Here is a 24,189-nt window from a genome sequence, read left to right as displayed (position 1 = left end):
GATGGTGAATTGTGTAGAGTTCAAATTGCTTCGTGTCTTCCGTTTGATTTCTCTTCTATCATACTAAAATTATCACCATCGCAATTTGCTGGAGATAAAGCAACGTGGAGCAAAAATACAGAATAATAAAGATATAGTAACCATTATATCTTTATTATTTGAATATTTTTGAAATTGTCTCATACAATTTATGAGGAATAAATAAATCTTCAATATACTCTATGAGTGGGATAGTGTAGCAACATCATAATTCACAACCCAAAATTCCTTATCAAATTAAAAAAAATTCAAGTACTTAATCAATGATCTAAGATGTGAGGGGCCAAACTACACCCTCCTAATTATTTGGAATTTTATTCCGTTGTGGTTTTTACTATGGTTTCATGTATGGGTGTAATTGTTATAAATCTATTTATGATTTTTTTTTAATTTAATTTATCTTTCCCTACATTATATAGATTTAAACTTTATGCTTCATCAATTCTACTGAAGGGTTTCTAAAAATAAAGATATAAAACTTTAATAGCTTTAATTTAATTAGTCAGATTATAATTTTTTTTTTTTAAGATTATGAACTATCAAATCTTTCAAATCAACCATGATATCTCTCAAAAAACAACAATTGAATCAACTATCAAATCTTTCAAATCCTTCCATGAGCAATCACATGAAGTAAAATACAAGTACTATGCGATGATCGGATACGAGGTGCAGTAAATCTTGCAAGCAATAACGATCACGACACCTTAAACGGGTGTGGACGAGCCTCGTGGTGGCCGACCCTCAGGACATAACAAAAAGTAGGTAGAAAAGAGCTGATTGAATAGCATGGGTGTGCTGCAGATTCTGGATTGATTCGCAGAGCTAAAAGCCTTCTTGACAGGACTGGGAGGTTCAGGGCCGGCATATATATCGGGAAACAACTTCGACAGCAGCGTTTACTGATGTCAGGTTTTTGTTGGGTCATTTCGATCATTGCTGTCCTTGTAATTCTCAGCTGGATCCATGTAACAGTGGGACACAGATTCTACAATGATGGCAGTGTTGGTGACGAATGTAATTGAGGGGTGCGGCGCCGGTGAAGCATGCGCATGATGAGTGGGTGGATGCCATACCCGTCCATGGGGTTGATTATCATCAATGTTAGGGTCTTTCTTCAGGTAATTTCACCATCAGTTTTCCGTCAATGTTGATTGTTAGTCCCCCTTTCCTTTCCAGCTAGAAATAATATTTGAATTATGATTTTATTTCTGCATCATTTATTCAGTCAAAATCTGATTTTGATTCTTATAAAAATCTAACCTTGCTTAATTTATAATATTTCAGGTTTTTTTCTTACAGATTGGGATAATACCAGTCTAAATTAGAATATCTATAACGTAATCTTAGCGAATTCATTCATGGTTGCTTTACAAAAAAAAATAAAAGTTGAATTCAAAAGTCTTAGCGAGTGAATAAACTCTAGATACGATTTTGGCCCGAAACAATTAACGTGCAAGTGTTTTTAATATAAAAAATTAATTGTAAATAAAAAGTTTAATGCATATATTGTATTAAATAGATTGGTAATTGTATGTACTAATAAAAAAAATATATATTTGTATTAATTAAAAACTAAACTAGAAAGTTAAGAAATAGATATAAATTAAAAAATTTGATCTCATAACACAAGTAATGACTTATTAACGAAAAGGCCATGCACGCAAGCTTGGTTTTTTTTTTTTCCAACTTATTTTTTTTTAAAAAAAAGTTAAATAACGCACCATTCTGCTGTCAATTTTCAACCATTAAAGATGTGATTAGAAAATCGAGATGATATTTTTTTTACAAGAAATTTCATTTTTCAGCTTATTTTCACTTTAAAATACCTAAAAAAAAAAATCCTTATAATGTCAATAAACCAATAAATTAACTCAAAACATCCCTAAATTTATCTAAAAATACAAACTCAAACTGAAAATAAAATCCTTTAATAGAACTCCTACATAGAATGAAACCCGCCGACAACAAGAATGATCTTTTTTGTGATTAGAATGTGGTCAACAAATGATTTTCTTTTTTCTTTGCTATATTTTGACGAATTTCTCTGTGCTTTCCAAGATCAGGGACTAAACAAATGAGGAAAATAAAGTTTTAGACCAAAACAAAACTTTCAAAATCTAGAGGGATTGTGACAAAAGAAACGGAAAAATAGGACTAAAAAGAACTTTTTGTGTGAAGTTTAGATTGACCATGTGATTTGGACATGCCTTACAATTTGATATTTTTCTATAACCAATTATTAAAAAAATAAAAATTGAGAGGTTGGTGAAGGTCTGGAATGGAAACTGGCGGCGTGTAGAAGATGAGCGATAAAGAGAGTTTGTTTTTAGAGAGAGGGAGGGAAAGTATTTCTGTTTCCATTTGTAATTAATCACAGGAGGGTGAGGTTTCTTTTTTCTTTCTGCCGTTTTTCCTTTTGAGTGTCAGCTGATTGTCTTCTGGTGCAGCTTGTCCATCGATGGACGAAATAACTGGTCAGGATATACCTTAAAAAGCATCGCCCCAGCATGGATGGTGCACAAGCAGCAGTTTTACTTGGTATCACACCTCAAAAGAAAGGGACCGTGGCTCAACACAAGGCTACAAGGGAGGGAGTTCATATCACAATAACAAGTATCCTCCTCTACTCGACCATTATAATCTTGTTCCATGATCAGGAAACGAGTCTTTGTTATGTCAGATCATATGTTAACTACTATAACCACCAAAACAGCTGCATTTCCTCCGCAAGGGTGTGTCCCCGTTACATTCATACAAACCGAACACCAAATCTGTATTTTACAGGATACTATATGAAAGATGATTACACAAACAGGTTTCTACAAGTCTAACTTGCCAGTTTCTTACATAACGGCTTTTTGTGCTTTTGGACGCTCTGTTGGCACCTTTCTCAATGGTGCTTTTGTCTGTGAGAGAGAATGTTTCCCCAAGCACTTTCTTATTTTCTGAAAAATCTAGTCATAAACAAACTAGAAAATTAATTATTACATTTCCAAGTATGAAGCTGTTGGCCACCCTTAATCAAATGGATCAAATCGCGGGTCATGTTCACTTGCCATCATCATCCCAGTGCACAGGCATGTAGGGCACATCACCTGAATTTACATTGGAAAATGTTACATTATAAACCTGGTTTGGTGGGAGAAACGGAGAGCGAGAAAGAAATAAAATCATAATAGATCAAAAGTTAACAGCTACTTGCAGTCTTGTCACATTATGTGCTCATGTACATACACCGAGCAGTGAGCAATATAATTGTTGCAGTTGTACCTGCTGCTAACTTTGGCAACAAATAGAAAGGCAACCGTGCCCAAAATTCAAATTCAATTTGCAGTATTTGCATAGTCACAATCTCTTCCCTTGATTAGCTTGGTATGAGCTAAGCCATAATCACAAGGTGAATACTAAACATCTTATGCAAAATATAGCATAAAAGTACTGTCACCAAATCACTATTATATTCAAGAACAAGTTTGATGAAGTGCAGTATTTAAAATTAAAAATGCCACCGAATACTTCATTTATAAGTAGGTCCTACTTTCCACAGAATTCTTTACCTTTCCTGCACCAGAGCAGTTTGGACACCTTTGAGTCGCGGGCACTCGTAATGGACGATCAGAAGCACTAGTTAGTGAAATGGGATCAATGCTCAAGCAAACACCACTAGCAGAACACCGAGCACAGGCCAAGTATCCTGTTCATAGAATGATTAAAAAAAAAAATTCAAAAAGAAAAGCAAGAAATGAAAATAGCTTTTCTTGTTTCCCCTTCTTATTTCAGGGAATGCTTTCAACATTTATGAGTAACAGAATAATTGGCTATTCAATTAAGTTATTGAAATCACTTCAACAAACAAAAAATATATCATTTATTCACCAGAACAGATTCAGGTCTATCTCAAGTGGATACAATTTTTGTTCTGTTTGTATCACTATCGTAGTTTTCATCTCTTTGATTTACCCCTCATTCAAGTGTTAACAACAATCAGGAAAATAATATGCTATTTAATTCAGCTGAGGGAATCCAAATTCTATTTGACACCAAAATCATATCCTCACAACAACTCGATACATACCAGTTCCATGGCAATATTTACACCTTTTCTTCTCTTGTTGCTCAACATTGTTAACTTCAATTAACATCAAGGATGAAATGACACCCACTGCCCCACCTACAAATGATGCTACAATGGGATCGACCATACTGAATTCAGAAATCAAGAAGTTAAGAGCGTGATCCAAAGATTCTTATCAAAACAAACATGTAGCAGACTGACACTACAGTTTTGTTTGCAATCAAGTTTTAAATTTCTAATGGGGAAATGCTACCTCAACTGCAACGGTAAATGCATGCTGCGTATGAAATCCTCGTATGAGGTGCCCCCAAGACCTAATTTTAGTTCCAACTGCCATGAAACATATTTCAGCACAAACAAGTTTTTATGAAGAATTTGAAAGACATCAACGCAATTCAATATTCAGTATAGAAACTCACAATGTATAGAGAAAAATAAGTAGATGTAAATGACCATCCACATATGAGACAACCATAGACTTCATTCAGCTAATTAATTAGGGTGGGTAAGAATAAAGGAGGAGAAGACAATTTTCCAGTCCAAACCATGCATTCTAGCCACTTAGCATTATTTTTTGGTAAAATACACCTGTTATCATTCTCTCCAAATTCTTGTAACCCTCAACTTTGTATTACTTATGTACCTTGCACATCGGGCATACAACACCCTAACCATACCATATGTTAATGTCAGCTTCTAATTTTTATCCTAGCCAATCAAACATTTGTCACAAGCCTATACTTATAGTGCCATCTTGCAGAGATTTTAAGGTTGTTCTTCAGTATACTAAAAGACTGCATCGTGCATCAGCTCCTTAGATTTTATTTCTGCCTTTAAAGCAACTATCTAAAGTTAATAGATGCTCACATCAGGACTTTATCAAACACTTAAATGACTTGCGGCAACACACACCTTGTTCCCATCTTGCACTCACATCCATATGCACCAGAACCATCTTTAAGCTTTTCTAACTATGCAGTAACATAGATCATCATGAAAAAGAAAGTCGCTTTTCAATGTTTACCTGGGCCACATATACATATGAAAAAAATATATATTTTAAAGGTGTAAATTGGAATAAAAAGGCTCCATGTATAAGGTATCCACGGTGCAAAACTTTATCAGAACCAATAAATATCAAGCAATTGTTTACAGCAACTATTCGTGTTTTCAAGAGAAGGAACGTACAGTTGGAGCAATAAGGCCACCGAATAAAATAATTCCTGATATAAAAGAGAAGCTTGTCAGGTAAAGCTGCTTCAATGTCTTCGGTGTCTACTTCAAAACAAAAATCCCAATGGTTAGACAAAATCACAAATTCAATTCTTTACTAAACATTGTAGTAAGAATGCGAATCAATTAAAATACAAACACGGTGCTGTTCTCTTCTCTAAGGAAATTATTGCGAGATACAATACTTTTCCGGTGTGTGCATCTATCGGGGTTGCTAGTATTAGTATACGCTTCATTTATCAAGAGCATGTACAAAGCTGAAGGACAGGGTTTGTTTGAAACTGACCACATGGGGAAGAAAAGGAATTGATGACGGCATATCAGGCATCTCATCTGCATCTTCCTCGCCATTCTCATCGACCACTTTCAGGTTCTTTATTCGCTGTTGCACCCTTAATCTCCTTACCTAAAAAAATCAGATTTACACCACAAAAATAACTACAGTACACAAAAATAAACCAAACCCAGAAGACAAAGTAATTCAATTCAGAACAAAATAAATAAATAAATCAGAATTTAAAATGAAAAACTTCATAACAAAAGAAGAATCATAGAAAAGAAAAACCTCTTCCATGAGTAGAAAAATCTTATTACGCCTACTCCTTATGTTGTCCTGAATTTCTTGCATCTGCATTTGAACAAAATCCTGAACTGTCTCTGGTCCTTCTATAATGCAAAAATTGCTGCAAGAAACAAGAAAATGACATGAGCAAACAATTTAGCAAAAACCCTTAATTCGTTCTCTTCTTTTCTTTTAATCAAAAGATTACTGCGAAAAAACAACCGATAATAGGCGTTTAGAATATGATAAAAAGAGAAATGAAATCAACCTGGAATAGTTATCATTGGAAGGAAGAGAATCGGAGGAGTTAGTAGGAGGAGAAGAGCGGAGAATTCGAGAAGGAGAGTTGTCGTGTTTGGGTGATAAGAAGCTGAGTCTTGGATTTCCATGTGAGGGAGAGAAGGTTTTTGAGGAAATAAGATTTGGAGAAAGAAAACGATGATGATAAGAGCAAAGAGAAAAGGTAGCCATTTTAGTGTTATCCTTGGATTAGCTCATTACAAAGATGGATTTTGGCAATGATAGTCCTCCTTTTTTCTTTTTCCTATATTTGTTTCTTGCAAACGTCGGGGAGAAATTGAGTGGGTTTGGTGGCGGTGGAATCTAGCAAGTAGAAGAAATCCAGCATCTACAACAAAATGAGACAAGACACAACTAACGTTAAGGACTCAAGTGAACTTGTAAATTTCTTAGAAAACTTCAAATTAATCTATAATGCATTACCCAGTCATAAATTAACTCCCAAAACAAAAACTTTTATCAATTAGGTCCGAATTGTATGCTTCCAAGTAGACGTGTTCAAGAATATAGTTTAGTCAGGTTGTAGCTCATATATCAAACTTTAACTTTTTGATATTTTATAAATTATAAACCTAACATATTTAATTTTTATAGACCTGAACGGGTTGGCATATTGAATTGAGCTAATTTTTTATGTGGATATGATATATATTTATGAATTGAGTTTATATTATTAATTTAATTTTATGGGTTTATATTTATAGACGAACCCAAGATATGGATTGTAAGTCCCTTGACACCCTTATTTTTAGGTCTAGTTTTTATATCTTCCACTACTATTAAATTCTAGGTATCCCATCCCTTTAACAATAAGCTTGTTATGTCTAATTTTTATATTTTATACCATAATTAAATTATAGTTACTTCTTTCCCCTCCAATAAAGAGACTCGTGAGTAAGAACTTTAAAGCCAAAAAACTTTTAAATAAAATAAAAATAAATATTCAATCCACAAACTATTAATTATTAAAACACAAAGAATATAGGGTATACAGGTTGAGTTGATTGAGTTTCAAAACTCCCAACTTGTCATCCAACCCTAGTATCTATTTATTAAATTTTTTTCATTCATAATCATTTGCAATATTTATATTATCCTACCATGACGAGTTGGATTGCATTAGATAAAACAAATATTATAAATTAGCTAGTTTTTTTAAACACTACTATTTTCAAAGGTTTCTTAATTGGAATTGGATGGCATGGAGTGAAAATGATTAGGGAAGAAGGTGAATAAGAATAAGCATTTGTCATTATTTTGGAACATGGAAATGGAATACAAGTAACCTAAATTGGTTTGGAAATTCAAACACAATTCTTAATCCATGAAAGATTCTAGACCGCTTGTATAAAATTCAATTAATTGATGCTTATATTTAAGATGAAAATAACTATATAGTAAGGGGATTAAAAGTATCTCAAGATTCATGACTAACATGGGAATTCAATGAAGTCATCCTTTTGTATAGAAAATCCCATCTGATTGACATTTTTCATTCTTTATTTATTAGTGCGTGTCTTTCGTACCGATAACCTGCATGAAAATGCAAGAAGCTCGCGTAACACAAAACTATATTCGATAAATAATTTTAAACACTATTATTGTCTAAAATTAATTCTTCACGGTGAAAAAATTCTACAATATAATACGTACTGTGTGTGTGTGTGTGGAAGGGGTGATACTCCATTGTTTTCCTCTTACAACTTCAAAATCACATTAACATCACCAGAACAACACATGTAATAACAAGAAGAAGAAAATAATAGCCAACGCGAAAAACCAACAACCGAAGTCCCCATATTCTCTGTAAGGATCATCGCCCCAGTCCAAAGCCTCTTTGCTGTACTTTTTTCTTGGAGTCAAATCATTTCCTTCTTGTTCAGCTAATCTGATATGAGACATTATGTGAGGAAAAACTTTCTCATGAGACTTCTCTCCGATCAATAAATCTGAATGCCCGAAACCGTCCACCACCGCCCTTTCATGTCTAAAACCAGGTTGGTGCAGCTTCATGTACTTGTTAGCAAGATAAGTAGTCTCTGGGGTCACAAGGAGACTCCTCCCTCCAGAAATATACAGCGTTGAGATTGCCATTCTCTCTGGATGGATCAAGAATGAGTTGTTACCATTACTGTCTACAATATATCCGGAGTTGCAGATTCTTCTCAGGTGAGGAAATGCTGACATGGGAAGCTTTGTAGCGCTTTGTGTATTCAACCAGAGGTGCAGGGCGGGGCTTACATTTTCATGCCAGAATGCATTTCCAAATATTCCAGAGAGGACCTCACACTCCTTGCACGTGCATCTCTCATATCGTGGTATACACCGAGCTATGAATTTCAAGAGCCTGTGTCCAGAACTTCCCTTCGATTTTTCCAAAAGAGGTAGGGTTTTATTCTTGCCTAGTATAGCCATTGATATCTGCAGATTGAGTTTGGTTATAAAAGAGTCTGAACGTCAAGAAGAAAAGACTGGTATGAACTCTTCTGAACCTTATAGAAATTGTTTAAATCCCTATTGGGTCAATTCAAGGTTTAGGAAATTAAAGACACTTTTGTTGTCGGAGTTGGACCTGAAGTATATTTTTTTCTAATGAAAAAAGGACTTCATTACTACTAGTTTATGTTTGCTTCCAATATTAATAATATGTGGTCACAACAAAGAATTAGTGCTGTAGCCAAAATCTTTAGCTAAATTAATATGGTATTTTCTTATGAGTAATTTCTTAGATGTAATCTGATATTGCGTAATGGCTGCAATTTCTTATATTTGATAGTAAAATCTTGTGGAGCAGGATTTACCAGCAACGTTAAATTTTCATATACATATATATTTTCTTATTAATGTTTTTGCTTTGGTTTTCCTGGATAAACATAGACTAGCGTAGTAAAGATCAAGCATCTGCATTTGTTCCAATGGATATTCTAATGTTAGTTATTCATTTACTCACACCGTGAATAGTGAATTTCAACCAATACTATGTACAATCATATTAACATCTTGCAGCTAAAATCAAAGAAATCCCATAAATATAAGCGAGCAGAGTTGAAGGGCTTACTGGGACCAGGGGAAGCCACATTTTGATTGTGGCCAATGCCGTAAGCCTGAAGAACATAGAAGAATTGGTACAAGACAGAGAAGCTATATGGGTCGCAGAGACATGCCCTCCCATGAGAGCTATATGAATGGCCAAGCCTCCAGCACAGTGTGCCACTACATGAATCTTTGTGCTGGGCCCGTGAACTTCAAGGATCTTACCAAATGCTGCAAACATAAAGGTCAGAAAATGCTCAATGCTGAACGTAATGAACAAGTAAGAATCAACATTCGTGTAATGTTCATTTGCGTTTTCCATACCAGCAGGGATGTCATATTTTCCAATATCTTCAATAGTAGCGTTGTTTGCAGGATTCAGAGGGTGCAATCTAGTCTGCAATAGCCAAACTTCATGCCCTTCTTCCAACAAAGTTCTGACTAAATCATGTGGTTCTGTTGGTAGCCAGTAACTCTCCATAGTATAACCATTGAGAAGGAGGATAGGATTTAGTACTTTTTCTCTGCTAAGCAACAAGGGATTTCTAGCATTTTTCCAGTGCCTGCTTCTAATGATATATCCATCCGCTGCATGATATTGAAGCCGGCATCATTATATATGGAGAAATTCAAGCTCAGGAAATGATGTGTCCCATTCAGTTGTTTTTATGACGAGTTAATAAATCATGCAAAAGCAACATAGTTCAAAGTGTTGACAGTTTAATCTTAATTGACACCCCCGTGATCGTATTTTGCTTCTTTAATTTTAAGACTTGTGATTTCTGAATACCTGTTCTTATATCATCGATTGTGCTGCTTGGATAACTCTTATCGCATGAATCTGTTACGATGAAGTTCTCGCGAGTCCCTCGTGGTATTTGTAAGATGTAAGTCCTTATGAATGTCTGTATAAGAAGATGTATGAATCTTCCTCTCCCGTTTCCTTTAAGGCTTATAAAGCACTTCAGAAGCTCTGTGAAGGAAACTCTAAGCTCTCCTTTCAAATTCAGCATGGTGTCTGTTGAGCCACTCTGAGCAACTTCATTAAATGTAACATATATACAGTGTTGTTGTCTCCCTCCAAGCGTACAATGCGAACTGGAAAGGATTCATTATCTTCTTTCCCTCAAGTATATATCTGTATTAATTAAACTCGTATAATCATAAAAAAGGAAAATGGAAAAGAACTGGCATTCTTTTGGGTACGAGTAAATAAACAAAATCTAACTTCATCACACCTGGAACCAGAAGCAGCTGCAAGGAGAAGTCGATAGTGCATATACTGCGTATAAGGAGTTCTGCCATCGACCACACACAAATCCATTTCCCCATCTATGACATGTAATCTGTCCTTTTCAATGGCTCTGAGCACTACATACCCACCAGCCTTTCCTCTCAGAAGAGGGTGAGGCTCTCCTACAAACCAGCTCCGTTTATCACAGCTCTTAAGATTCTCTGACTGCATTTTCATTTTTAGATGAACTGTGCATGGCATGCCCCCCACATAGCCTCTCATGGTTTCTTTAATCAGAACAGTTGATTCATTGTCATTCTCTAAGTTTTTACCCGCGACAGAAAATTGATTCTGATCAACAGCTGCAACACTAGCACTAATTTTGTTTTTGTACTCGAGAATGTCCTGCACAAGGTACCTGCTTGCATGTTCAGCGGCTGTTGCAATAGTAAGAGATGGGTTTATGCCAACGGAACATGGGATTAGAGAAGCATCACAAACGTAGAGGCCTGCATGCACAGTAGCAGGAGTTTTCGGGTCGAAAACCTGACCTTTATGGTTGCATACCCCACCCGAAGAATCTGAAGATGCATTACAACCACCTAAAAGATGAACTGCTGTGCTTCTGTACCTAGACATGAAAAGGATGCCACCGAGTTTTTTGGTCAGCTTTTGAAAAGCCATGATTTTTCGTGGAAGTAAAGGATCCTGGGGTGGATGAAAGCAGATTTTGTCCGTGTCTTTTTCTAACATGATTTTCCCATTACTTTCATCATATCCCATTGCATTGAGAATGATAGATTGGCTTAAGCCAAGACCTATAAAACGTTTGATCCTATCGACAATCCCATGAAAGAAGTACTTGTAACCAGTTGGCCAGGTATAAGTTGTAATCCCTTCAAACAACATATACGGATAAGCTCTTGGAAGTATAGCACTCTGCAGTGAAAATTAAATTGGTTAAGTGCTGGAGACTCGTATAGAAGAACATCAGCCACTCTAATGTTTGTTTTTGTTTTCATTCAGTTATTTTAAGATTATACGCCTGTGTGACTAAACATAAGGGCAGTCAATTAATTTCATCTCAGCCATACCAATCACCTTGAGTACATCAGCATCCGAAGTCAATTCAAAAGGAGCACTTCATATCAAGGCAAATGAACATGTTAGACACCATCTCACCACTGATCAGCCTAAATTCCAGTTTGGTTTTAAAGAACATTATTTTCAAGTGACTAGCATAAGACATTAATGGATACTTTAAAGTTTAAACCAATTCAAGTGTTTGCGCGTAGAGAAAAGTTGTAAACCTGGACTGTAAAACCCAATGAAGAAGTGTGAGATGAAGAGATAGATGGCCCTGGCCTATCTTGGAAAGGTATCTCTGATAATTGCTTTCTGTTTAATCCATAACCATTCAGGGGTGCAGGGCTTCCAGCAACATAAGCGAGATTATTGCCATTACAACTGAATCCAGATCCGAGAGTATCTGAAAGCCTCAATCCTCTCATCTGTGACCGGAAAAGTATCTCAGTTGTGCCCAAAACTCCAGCTGGGGAAACAAGTTTCGAAATTGTTAAATATAACAACTAAAATTTATAGACTAAATCCAGAACTCTTATTGACTTTTTCCTACCTGACAGAATTACCCAATCGGATGTTATGTAGTCAATCTCATTTATGTAAACACGCCATCTTCTTTTTCTGCTAATTCCGCCGGGTTGGAAAATTCCATGGGGATTCTTGATGACAGACTGAACTTGACATTTTGTCCTTATAGTGCATCCTGCCTGCAAAAAATAAATTTTGATGAACCACAGGATTTCCTTACACACCATATTGTTCTCAAACCTTGAAAATGTTATGGTGGTCTCAAGTTTTGAATCACATCTACGCAATATTCAAGACAGAAAAAAAAACCTTATTGTCTAAATAATATTAGAAATGGTGGAAAACATGCCTGTATTGCTGATATTAGATAGTTTTTATCGGTAGAATTTTTGGCGTTGTAAGGACACCCAGCAAGACAATTTCCACAGGCAAAGCAGCTATTAATCTGCTCAGGCCTTGGTGGATTAGAAGGAGGTTCTTCAACATCAAAATTCACACTTAGCTTCACAGAACTCTCAATATTTGCTTCAAACTCTGCTTCAGCTATTTCTCCCATGACTTTGGCTATAGGAAATTTGACTGAACTGCTTTGAATTCTCAGCATTGCTGCAGCAGAAGACTCACAAACATCCCAATCTCTTTCCCATTCCTTTGGCCATTTTAGATTCCTTCTAGCACGAATTGGTGTTGGCAGCATCACTCCAGCATTGATGAGGGAACCTCCACCAAGTCCACAAGCCACTGCTGCTAAAGAATCATTCTGTTCATGTAACTAGAACTTTGTAAAGTCAGTGATTGACTGAACTCAAAGAGAGATGGTAAAAAAAATGCTTTAATTGAGCTTAAGAGTCCATGAGTTTAGAATACTCTTTCACTTCCTGATGGCTTGAAGGTGTTTTTTGTGCAGACATACGAAAAATATGTCGAATTACATTGTTGTGTCATGTCCTTAGCACTTGTGTCAAATGTTTTTTATAATATTTTATGGCTTCAAATGCTAAGAGACCAAACCTAGATCTAGTTACTTTATTTTCGTTTTAAGCAAATAAAATGCACACAAAACAGTACAGGTGACCCTGAAAGAGAGAAGGACAGGAGAATGACCTGAAATAAAGCATCCTCTGGTCCAAATCTGATGCCTAAGTTCTGGTTCTGATACCTCACAGCTGACATAATCTTCCAGATGTCAGTTGGGAAATCCTCTGCTTTCCATCTCCGACCTTTCTCTAGCAGACAAACCTTTATTCCCGCCGTTGACATTCGACAAGCAGCAACAGAACCACCATATCCAGACCCCACAACAATAGCATCATAATCATCTCCTCTGTCTTCAGGCCTTAGTTCTATCTCTGCTTGTTTCTCCATTTTTTTTTTTATTACAGAACAAGCAATCAAGGAGTAAATGGGAATATATATCGTACTGACCAGAGAAGAAAACAAGTGCGAAGAACAATGGGAGAATTTCAGTTTTAGATTCAGGTAAATTTATATATACCGCCACCATTAAGTGATATAATTTTATTCTCAAACGAAGGTTTTAACTTGATGCAGGAGTTGGCGTGAAAGAGTTAATGTAAAGAATGCAGCTGAAAATTCAAAGAAGAAAGCATTCAAGACAGGCTGCTTTGGATAGTCAAAGATTCATCGAAAATAATAAGAAATAAATTTTATAAATTAAAAAGTTGAATAAAAATAAAATTATATAATTTTATAAATTATTTTAAATAAAATAAATAATAATCAAAATAATAGACATCAAACCTAAAAAATAAAAGATGAAGAAATTAATTAAAATAATAATAATTTACATTTCATAAATTATTTCAAATAAAATAAGTAAAAATCAAAAGAATAAGGATCAAATTTAATAGATAAAAAATTTCAATAAAAAAATAATAAGAAAAAAGCAAATAACAATTATAAAAATGAGGACCAAAATTAATATAAAAATTAAATTTTAAGAGATGAAATTGAAAAATAAATATTCAAAACAAAATATATATAGCAATAAAAAGTTTAAGGATCAAATTTGATATAATCAGCAAATAATATGATATTTCTAAATTTTTTTATAATTTTTGAAAAGTGTTTTCCGTTCAAATTTTTCAAGAAAACACTTTTTTAGAAACTAAGCTAAATTTTTCTTTGACTGGAAAATGTTTTTTATTTACCAACTTTTCTAATGACAAACAAACACAGGAAAGTTTGGAAAATGGTTTCCTGAAAATCATTTTTTCAGGAAACTAACATAGCCTTATATCACTGAAGTGCTATTTACTGTTGGATTGATACCTTTTTAAAATATTTTTTTATTTTAAGTCAAATAAAAGATAGAGTTTAATATCTTGAAATAAAAATATTATAATTTTTTGATGAAATTACCGTATTATACTTAAATTTTATTAGATAATTTTATAGGCTCAGTTTTATACGGCACCAGTTGTTGTAAATAGTTGAGTTTTGAAAGACCCTCCAATTAGTCTTGGATGAATGTTTAAGAAAATTTTGTTGTTTTTTTCTAAAAAAATTGTTTTCAATTTAATTCAGAATTTATGCTGTATTTTTTTTTTAGGACTTGAATTCTCCTATTTTATAAAAATCGAATTTGTTCTATTTAAATAGCTATGAACCTTTTAGAAAAGCAAGCCATATTAAGAAAATTATTTAGTAATAAAACACGAATTAAGAAATTTAAACACGATCCTGCAATTTAATTTGAAATTATCAATGTTTTCGTAAAGGGCATTAGACGCATCGGAGTTTCTTTGCGTGTCTATTTTGTAATTTAAACAAATCCGCTAGTAATTAGATGAATTAATGAGCGGGTTTGGTAGCAGTAGAAGTAGAAACTCGCCGCAGCAACTACACCACAGAGAGTGGGTGTTTGTTATTGTGGCTGCGGGTGGGGTTCACCCGCAGCCACAACTTTATGTTCGGTAAATTTCAAACAGTAATTTTTTTTATTTTTTATGGATCCACTTAATTGTGATGTGACACAGTGACATTAACAGCTACAGTGGAGCATGGCTCCACTGTAGCACTGTTCATTAACATAAACAATAGTTTTTTTTTTTTAATATCAGAAAACAGTGCAAGTGAATTGTTTACCTGAAAAGTTTAGGTTTGTTTTTTTCTTTAAAAAACTAGTGTAATTAATTGATTTTACTTAAATTATTCACGTGAATATGAATAATATTTTTTTTGTTTGTAAAAAAAAATAGTTTAAGGTGAATTAAATTTACTCGTACTGCAATCTCAATTTTATTCCTGATAATATTTTATCTAATTTTATTGCACGCTCAAAAAATTATGAAAATTATAGTTCTTATCGAATGAATTTTGTAAATAATTAAATTGTAACATTTTTAAAAAAAAATTAAGTTTTACTCGAAAAACTTGTATTTAATATTATTTATAACACTACATAAATTAGAAGGATATCGTATGATGACGTAGCATTAGTGAAATTTGATCGCAATTCTAATTATGTTCTTGTCGGGTCTGACCCAGTTAAAAAAATTCAATTTTTATTTTTATTTTAATTGTGTTTTATTCCAAAAAATTAGAAGGATATCGCTTGATGACGTAACAAAAAATTCAGTTTTTTTTTGTTGCATGCTTAAGAAACCATGAAAAATTAGTCATTGTTGGATAGATTTTGTATTTGATGACATTGCATATAGTTTAATGAAATAATAAAAAATATTTGATATCAATATTATTTATTTCATGATATAATAATAATAGTTAAATCTACAATATTTAAATTAAAAATATTTTTTAATTATTTTATAACCTCAATTTGAAAAGCATTTTTTTAACCAAACACATTAAACTACTTTTTTGTTCAACCTCAATTTCAACCACACCTTTAACCAAACATATATTTTTCCAAACCAACCTAAATTAAAAGTATTTTTATAAAATAATTTTTTTCAAATCACAAATAATCACAGCCAAACAATTGTTTGGCAAATACAAAAACGCAGTTAAATCTGGATGGAGCTCACTATATATTGTGTTTGAAATGCAAGAAAATATGAGAAGCTCTGTGCTGCTTTTCACTCGCACTGTTCATTAAAGTGAACAGTGCCAATGAATCTTCCCTGCTTTAATAACACATTACATTGTTCATGCTAGTTGTACTGTTCGCTGAATAGTGTAATTAACATGAAAACAACATGCTATATTGTTCTGGTAGGACCAGCCGGATTAGGTTCGATCCAACGCTCTACATGCATTAAATCAGGTTCGACCTAGTAAAATAAAAAATAAAATTTATTTTTTAATTTTTTAATTTTTTTTATTTGAAAAACTAGTATTTAACATTATTCAATAATACTATATAAATTAAACAGAGATTGCGTGATGATGTAGCATTTGCAGAATTTAATCGCAATTCCAATTTCGTTCATAATTATATTTTTACCTGATATTTGTTGCACACTTAAGAAACCAAAAAAATTATAGTTCTTATCGGATGTATTTCATACGTGATAGACTTGTAAATAGTTTAATGAAATAATAAAAAATATTTTGTATAAAGTATTATTTATTTCATGATATAATAACAATAGTTAAATCTACAATATTTAAATTAAAAACCTATATATATATATAACCTTAATTTCAAAAGTATTATTAACCAAACACATTAAATAATTTTTATTTAATTTCAATTTCAACCACAGTTTTAACCAAACATACATAAATATCAAATAAATCTCAACCAAAAAGCATTTTTTTTATAAAACAACTTTTTTCAAACAACAACTATAACAAGTTATCACAATACCAAACACATTCTAAAACATTACTATCATTAGAGTGTGGTTTAAGCAGCTGAAGTGTGATTGTAATTTTTTTTAAAAATATTTTTTATTTGTAAATATATTAAAATTATATATATTTTTATTTTTAAAAGTTATTTTTGAAATTAATTTATTAAAAAATGATTTAAAAATATTAATTAAAAATAACAAAAAAATTCAATTTTTTTTCAAAAACATTTTTTTTAAAAAAAAATAAGCGAAGTCAATTTATAATTTTTTTTAAAACTTCAAATTAGTCTTATATTGTAACACACAATCATTGCCAAAACGAAAACTTTATCAATTCATTTTGAAAATTGTTTGTTTCGAAGATTTTTTTTTTGGTCGCGGATGAGATAAACTCTTTTTCAACATTAAAAATACTAGGGTAAAAAAATTCAAAATCCAAGTTATTGATTTAATTAATAATTTAAATAATATAAAAAAATACAACAACAATAAATAATCTAACATATAAAAAAAATGACAATAGCATCATAATCATCTTCTCTGTCTGCAGGTCTTAGTTCTATCTCTTCTTATTTTTTCAATTTTTATTTTTGTCCCGAAATAAGCAATCCAGGAGTCAATGGCACTATATTTATTATGTGAAATCATGTAAAAAATTATATGATTTTATAAGTTAAAATATATTTATAGTGTGAAATCATGTAAATATAATAAAAAAAGAGGATAAAATCAATCTGAAATCATGTAAATTTAGTAAAATGAGGTGAAATCATAATTTAATTACCGATTTTATGATTTAACAATAATTCTAAAATTTTAATTTTTATTTTCCTCATTGCATAACATTATGTTTACTAATTGAAGTATAAGCTTTACAAGCTCTTGTATCTATGGATTAGATCTTTAATCAATAATAGAAGGATGAATGAAACATAATCTTGCTTAAACCTTTTATAACAAATAAAAAAATTATCTATTATGAGACAAAACTTTACAAATTTTTATTATATAAAAAATATTTTTACGGATAAAAGTGATAAACTATATTCTAAAGTTTAATCCACCACATGTTTATGCCAACATATTATAGTCTTTTAAACAAGTTTATAATATTATGGTTTCTCTATATAAAATTTCATAACTTGTCTAAGAGATAATCTAACAAGGAATTAAACTTCAAGATTTAAAAAAAACTCTACTTTAAATTGTTTGATTCATTCGTTTTAATTCATTAAAAACCTATAATTCTTTATTAATCCACTTGTTAAGATTCATATGCATAGCAAGTAATATTTGAAACTTATAAAAATATAACAATATCTAAAAAAAAAAGCATAACAATATTTAAAAGTGATATATTATTATTCATTAAGACAAAAGACATTAGATAAACTAAAATTATCATTATAGATAATCATGTATTTGGAGGAAGTATTGAAATTGGTGTTAGCCAACAAGAAAATATAGGTTTTAAAATATAGTTGTTTTTAATTTTTTTTCAGATGTGAGTATTACCAACCACTTCCAATTTTTTCTCTTAGATTTTGCGCGGTAGGATTTATCATGCAAGAGTAAGTACACACAAAATTACTTATTGTTTGTGTGGACAATGCATTGAAAATATTTATTTATAATTTTAAGATTAGAGTTTACGTGTTATATATATATATATATATATATATATATATATATATATATATATATATATATTGTGTATTTTTTACAACCATGCTCATACCTCACAGCTTACATAATCTCCCAGCTGTCAGTTGGGAAATCCTGAGCTTTCCATCTCCGGCTTTTCTCTAGCAGATGAACCTTTACTCCCACAATTGACATTCGACAAGCAGCAATAGAACCACTATATCAAGACCCCACAACAATAGCGCATAAACATCACCTCTCCAGGCCTTCGTTCTATCTCTGCCTGTTTTTCCATTTTCTTATTTTTTTTTCATTTTAATCCTAGAATAAGCAATCCAAAAGTAAATAGTTACACATATTAGAGGATGACTCATCAATACACCACGTCACTGTAGAGAAGGATGGCATGGTTACCTGAATTTTGTTACTCTATTATTTATTCTTTAATTGCTTCTGTAAAGCATTGTACATAAAGGGTAGTATTGATATTGCATGGGATAAGTTAGTTAGAATATTATTTGCCTGCTGTATATATTTGGACGAGCTGCATCATTCAATACACACGAGAAACTTTTCTTTACAATTCTGTTTTTTCTCTATTTCACGTTTGTTTGTTACATGGTATCAGAGCAGCCGATCAATGGCCAACGTTCCTAAAGAAACTGATTCTCAGTCTTTCAATGATACAAACCCCACAAACAAATATCTCAATTTTTTTGATCCTTTCAATCCATTCCGAATTGAGAATGGTGATAATCCAGCTGCTGCTCTTGTTTCTGAAAACCGCTGATAATTATGTCAATTCATCTCGTGCGATTTCTCGAGCTCTTCACGCGAAGAACAAACTTGCTTTTGTTAATGGTTCAATGTCTAAACCTACTGATATCTCAGATCCTCTATTTGAAGCTTGAGAGAGATGCAACGACTTGGTTGTTTCATGGCTATAGAATTCTGTAAGTCCTTCTGTCAAATCTAGCCTTGTTTTAGTTGGGGATTCAAGAGTATTGTGGTTGGAACTCAGAGATCATTTTACTCACCAAAATAGCCCTCGAATCTTCCAACTGAAACGTGATTTAGCCAGCTTATCTCAAAACCAAGACAATATCAGTACCTCTTTTGGTCACCTCAAAACATTATGGGATGAACTTGCTATCTATGACCCTCTTCCCGATTGTTTGTGTGGGAAATTAAAAATCCTTCATGATCGTTATGACCGTGATTGTGTCATTCAATTCCTTATGGGTTTATCTGATGCATACTCAAACAGTAGAGATCAGATCATGCTACTTGATCCTCTCTCATCCCTTAACCGTGTGTTCTCCATGATCCAACAACAAGAACGACAACATTTGATGATTCCTTCTATCAAAACCCCTGACCTTATGGCAATGATGGCCAAACCAATTTTTACCTCCAGCAAAAATTTCTCCAGGTCTACTTCCCAGAAAACTAATCGCCTATACTGTTCTTATTGCAAGCTTCCTGGTTATTCTCTTGAAAACTGTTTCAAGGTTGGAAATGTTGATCCACCACAATGCACTCATTGTAATATGACTGGCCATATTGCGGACAAATGTTATAAATTACATGGCTACCCACCTGGTCACAAACTTCATACAAGAAATAATAGTAAAGGTATTGCAGCAACTATTACTCATTCTCGAGCACTCTCAGATGATGATCATGAGGAAGATTCAATTGAATCAATGATGCTTACCAGGAGTCAATACCAACAATTACTTTCTCTTTTGCATTCCAAGGAGACTAGTTCAACCATGGCTTCACTATCTGTTACACAACCATCTTCTTCAACTCCCAATCCTCATGTCAGCAACTCTCGTGTTTCTGGTATGGCTACTTACTTTAGTACACACACACACACTCATCTTCTCACACACACATCTCACCTTGGATTATTGACACTGGTGCCACGAATCATATGATCTGTTGTACCTCCTTTTTTACATCTATCACAGCCACTGTTTCCTACCAAGTTAAACTTCCAAATGGCCAAGATGTTCTTGTTACTCACATTGGTGTCGTAAGATTATCTAAGCATCTTGTCTTACACCATGTTCTGTGTGCCTTCTTTTAACTTCAACTTGCTTTCTACCAAGCAACTTACTCAACATCATTCTTGTTGTCTCATTTTTCTATCCAATGCTTGTTTTTTTTCAGGATTTAACATCATGGACAATGATTGGGATGGGTGAAGTTAGAACTGGTCTGTATCACCTTCTCAAGTCTCGGGTGTCACCCTCTGCTTTGGTTAATGCATTGCCTCATCTCCATCCTTCATCTTCATTTCCTTCTGCTTCCACTACTCACACTACTTTATTATGTGATTTATGGCATTATCGTTTAGGACACATTTCTCTATCTAGATTAGCTTTAATCATTGATCCCATTATCACACATAATCAAACATTTCATAATCCAATACCATGTTCCATTTGTCCTTTAGCTAAGCAGCATCATATTTCTTTTCCAACTTCTGCACATTCTGTCTTACATAAATTTGATCTTGTCCACTGTGATATATGGGGTCCCAACTCAGTTATTGCAGTGGATGGCTCATGTTTCTTCCTTACAATTGTTGATGACCACTCTCGGACAACATGGGTTTATATGCTTAGAAATAAATTTGATACTAGGTCTTGTTTTATGGCCTTTTACAGTTTAATTGAAACTCAATTTCACACTAAAATCAAAACCATTAGAAGTGATAATGAAGTGATATTGCCCACGCCTTAATGTTTTAATCGCACCTTCCTCCCCAATATTGGACTGATTGTGTTCTCACAGCAACCTACCTTATTAATCGAACTCCTACCCCTCTTCTTCATAACAAAACACCTTATGAATATCTCTTCCACACTCCTCCTCAATACAAACACTTGAGAGTTTTTGGTTGCCTTGCCTATGCCTCTACCTTGTCACAAGGGCGTAAGAAGTTTGATCCTAGAGGCAGAGCATGTGTGTTTTTAGGCCATTCTTTTGGGGTTAAAGCATATAAATTACTTGATATACAAATTGATCACATTTTTTTATCCCGTGATGTTCATTTTCATGAATCTATTTTTCCCTTCCATCCTCATTTTTCACCTTCTGTTTCACCTTCCCTCTCTATTCCTAGTCCACCATCATCTCCTCCATTACTCCCCACCATTACTCCCTCACCTGTCATTACTAATTCCCAGTCTTCCTCTCCATATTTTTTAGCTCCGAGTTCTCCTCCTTCTCCTCCTTCCCCACCACAGTCTTTACATTTTTCACTTGAATTATCTCATACTCCCTTACCTTCTTCTTCTTTTTTAGTTTCACCTTCTCGCAGGCCAACCAGAACTAGGCGCGCTCCTGAGTACCTGCAGGATTACCATTGTCATTAAACTGTTCTAACTCCTCCTATCCCACCGTTAGACCAGTTGTTATGTTCCTCTTCAGGTACTGCTTCCCCCCTTCATGATACTATTTCTTACCAGTATTTTTCTCCTACTTATAAAGCTTTTTCAACTACTATTTCCACTCATATTGAACCAAAAACATATAAGCAAGCTCTTAAAGACCCCGAATGGTGTAAAGCCATGGACACTGAATTAGCAGCCTTGGAGGCCAATCACACTTGGCAGATTACGGATTTACCTCCTGGCAAAGTTCCCATTTATTGCAAATATGTTTATAAAATTAAGTATCATTCTGATGGGAGTGTTGAACGTCTTAAAGCAAGACGTGTGGCTCGTGGTTTCACCCAACTTGAGGGAGTGGATTATTAAGAGACTTTTTCTCCTGTGGCTAAGTTGGTTACCATGAAGTGTCTCTTAGCTACTACCTCAGTTAAAGGTCGGCATTTACATCAATTTGATGTAAATAATGTGTTTTTGCATGGGGACTTGCATGGAGATATCTACATGAATAAACCTTTTGGCTACACCAAAGGATCCCCTACTCAAGTTTGTAAATTGCTCAAAAGCTTGTATGGTCTCAAACAAGCTTCAAGGCAATGGTATTCCAAATTTTCTAATGTTCTTTTTGCTGCAGGTTTCTCTCAATCCAAGGCTGATTATAGCCTTTTCACTCGTGATATTAATGGCACTTTTGTTGTTATTCTTGTTTATGTCGACGATATACTGGTTGCAAGTAGTGACATTACTGCTGTGCAAGAATTGAAATCCATTTTTCACAAGCATTTTCAGATCAAGGACCTTGGCCCTTTACACTACTTTATCGGCATAGAGGTTGCCATATCCTCCGAAGGCATTTATATTTACCAGCGGAAATATATATGGATATTCTTGCAAATTCTGGCACCTTAGGCAGCACCCCTGCTAAGGTTTCAATGCAACAAAATCTCAACCTTACTCAGACCACATGCACTCCCTTATCTAATCCTTGTATTTATTGACGTCTTATTGATAAGCTCCTTTATCTTACAGTCTCTCGGCCTGATATTTGTTATAGTGTCAATAATTTGAGCCAATTCATGGCTAATCCTACCGATGCACATTTACATACAGCTTACAAAGTTCTTTGTTACCTTAAAGGTGCACCAGGTCAGGGGCTTTTATTTTCCAGTTCTTCCTCTTTACATCTTAAGGCTTATTGCGATTCTGATTGGGCTTCTTGCCCTGATACCAGACGTTCTATTAGTGGCTATTGTATTTTTCTTGGCTATTCCTTGATCTCTTGGAAATCTAAGAAACAATCTGTGGTCTCTAAGTCTTCGGCAGAGGCCGAATACCGTTCCATGGCTGTCACCTGCACTGAATTATCCTGGCTAAAATACATTCTGTCTGCACTCCATGCCCAACATCTGCAACCAGTTTTCTTACACAGTGACAACCAAGCTACTATCCATATTGCGGCAAATCCAATATTCCATAAGAGGACTAAACATATTGAACTCGACTGCCATCTTATTCGAGACCAGATTCAAGCTGGCCACGTCTGCACTCGTTATGTCTCCAGCTCTAATCAACTTGCTGATATCATAACAAAGGCTCTATCATCCTCTGTTCTCAATTTTCATTTATCCAAGATGGGCATCGTAAATTTTTACTCTCCATCTTGGGGGGGTATTAGAGAATGACTCATCAATACACCACGTCATTGCAGAGAAGGATGGCATGGTTACCTGAATTCTGTTACTCTGTTATTTATTCTTTAATTGCTTCTGTAAAGCATTGTACATAAAGGGTAGTATTGATATTGCATGGGATAAGTTAGTTAGAATATTCTTTGCCTGCTGTATATATTTGGACGAGTTGCATCATTCAATACACATGAGAAACTTCTCTTTACAATTCTGTTTTTTCTTTATTTCACATTCGTTTGTTGCAACACAAACCTTACTGAACAGAGAAGAAAACAAATAAGAAGAATAATGGGAGAATTTTAGTTTCAGATTCAGGTAAATTTATAGTTGAATACACCGCCGCCATGAAGCGACATATAACTTCATTCCTAAAGGAAGGTTTTAACGGCCTGACAGAATCATGTATAGAGACAAATCAGACAGATTTAGCAGGTGCGGTGGAATCTAGTCCCAGCACCGACGATGAAGAGAGACAAGACAAAACATAACTAACTTTAAGTGCCCAAGTCATCTTGTAACATATATTGTATTACACAATGAGTCCCAGAACAAAAACTTCTATCGATTCGGTTGGAACATTGT

The 24,189-nt window shown here is 33.8% G+C and overlaps 3 protein-coding genes and 1 long non-coding RNA gene across 7 annotated transcripts; 1 reads left to right on the top strand and 3 right to left on the bottom strand.

The window, feature by feature from the left end:
* The first annotated feature begins 585 nt into the window (after positions 1-585).
* On the top strand, positions 586-3,777 carry LOC140955732 (uncharacterized). The gene is made up of 2 exons (XR_012170207.1): positions 586-1,160; positions 2,490-3,777. It is a non-coding gene; the product is annotated as an uncharacterized lncRNA (long non-coding RNA).
* Positions 2,761-6,532, bottom strand: LOC118030700 (protein ORANGE-LIKE, chloroplastic). Its single transcript, XM_035034916.2, has 8 exons — positions 6,181-6,532; positions 5,916-6,033; positions 5,637-5,756; positions 5,306-5,392; positions 4,371-4,447; positions 4,118-4,245; positions 3,600-3,736; positions 2,761-3,137 (listed from the first exon to the last, which is right to left on the bottom strand). The coding sequence occupies exons 1-8, from the start codon at positions 6,381-6,383 to the stop codon at positions 3,060-3,062; spliced, it is 948 nt and encodes a 315-aa protein (XP_034890807.1). The 5' UTR covers positions 6,384-6,532; the 3' UTR covers positions 2,761-3,059.
* A 1,139-nt stretch (positions 6,533-7,671) lies between these two features.
* On the bottom strand, positions 7,672-13,605 carry LOC118030699 (uncharacterized). Of its 4 annotated transcripts, none has more exons than XM_073409821.1 (6): positions 13,195-13,605; positions 12,436-12,862; positions 12,116-12,265; positions 11,790-12,031; positions 10,484-11,418; positions 10,142-10,383 (listed from the first exon to the last, which is right to left on the bottom strand). In XM_073409821.1, exons 4-6 carry the CDS (start codon positions 11,988-11,990, stop codon positions 10,290-10,292), a joined length of 1,230 nt encoding a protein of 409 aa, XP_073265922.1. In that variant the 5' UTR covers positions 11,991-12,031; positions 12,116-12,265; positions 12,436-12,862; positions 13,195-13,605; the 3' UTR covers positions 10,142-10,289. The 4 variants fall into 4 exon arrangements, with proteins under 4 accessions (XP_034890806.2, XP_073265922.1, XP_073265923.1 ...); XM_073409822.1 differs by having other exon boundaries at positions 12,436-12,850; XM_035034915.2 differs by lacking the exons at positions 11,790-12,031; positions 12,116-12,265; positions 12,436-12,862; positions 13,195-13,605 and adding exons at positions 7,672-8,633; positions 9,271-9,476; positions 9,570-9,833 and having other exon boundaries at positions 10,036-10,383; positions 10,484-10,622.
* LOC140955706 (uncharacterized) lies at positions 12,364-13,455 on the bottom strand. Its single transcript, XM_073409879.1, has 3 exons — positions 13,195-13,455; positions 12,440-12,850; positions 12,364-12,369 (listed from the first exon to the last, which is right to left on the bottom strand). The coding sequence occupies exons 1-3, from the start codon at positions 13,453-13,455 to the stop codon at positions 12,364-12,366; spliced, it is 678 nt and encodes a 225-aa protein (XP_073265980.1).
* Positions 13,606-24,189: the final 10,584 nt, after the last annotated feature.

The sequence above is a fragment of the Populus alba genome, chromosome 6 (assembly GCF_005239225.2).
Source record: "Populus alba chromosome 6, ASM523922v2, whole genome shotgun sequence".
Classification (NCBI taxonomy): Eukaryota; Viridiplantae; Streptophyta; class Magnoliopsida; order Malpighiales; family Salicaceae; genus Populus; species Populus alba.
The sequence above is the reverse complement of the archived record's forward strand: the minus strand, read 5'-3'. Positions and strand labels throughout refer to the sequence as shown.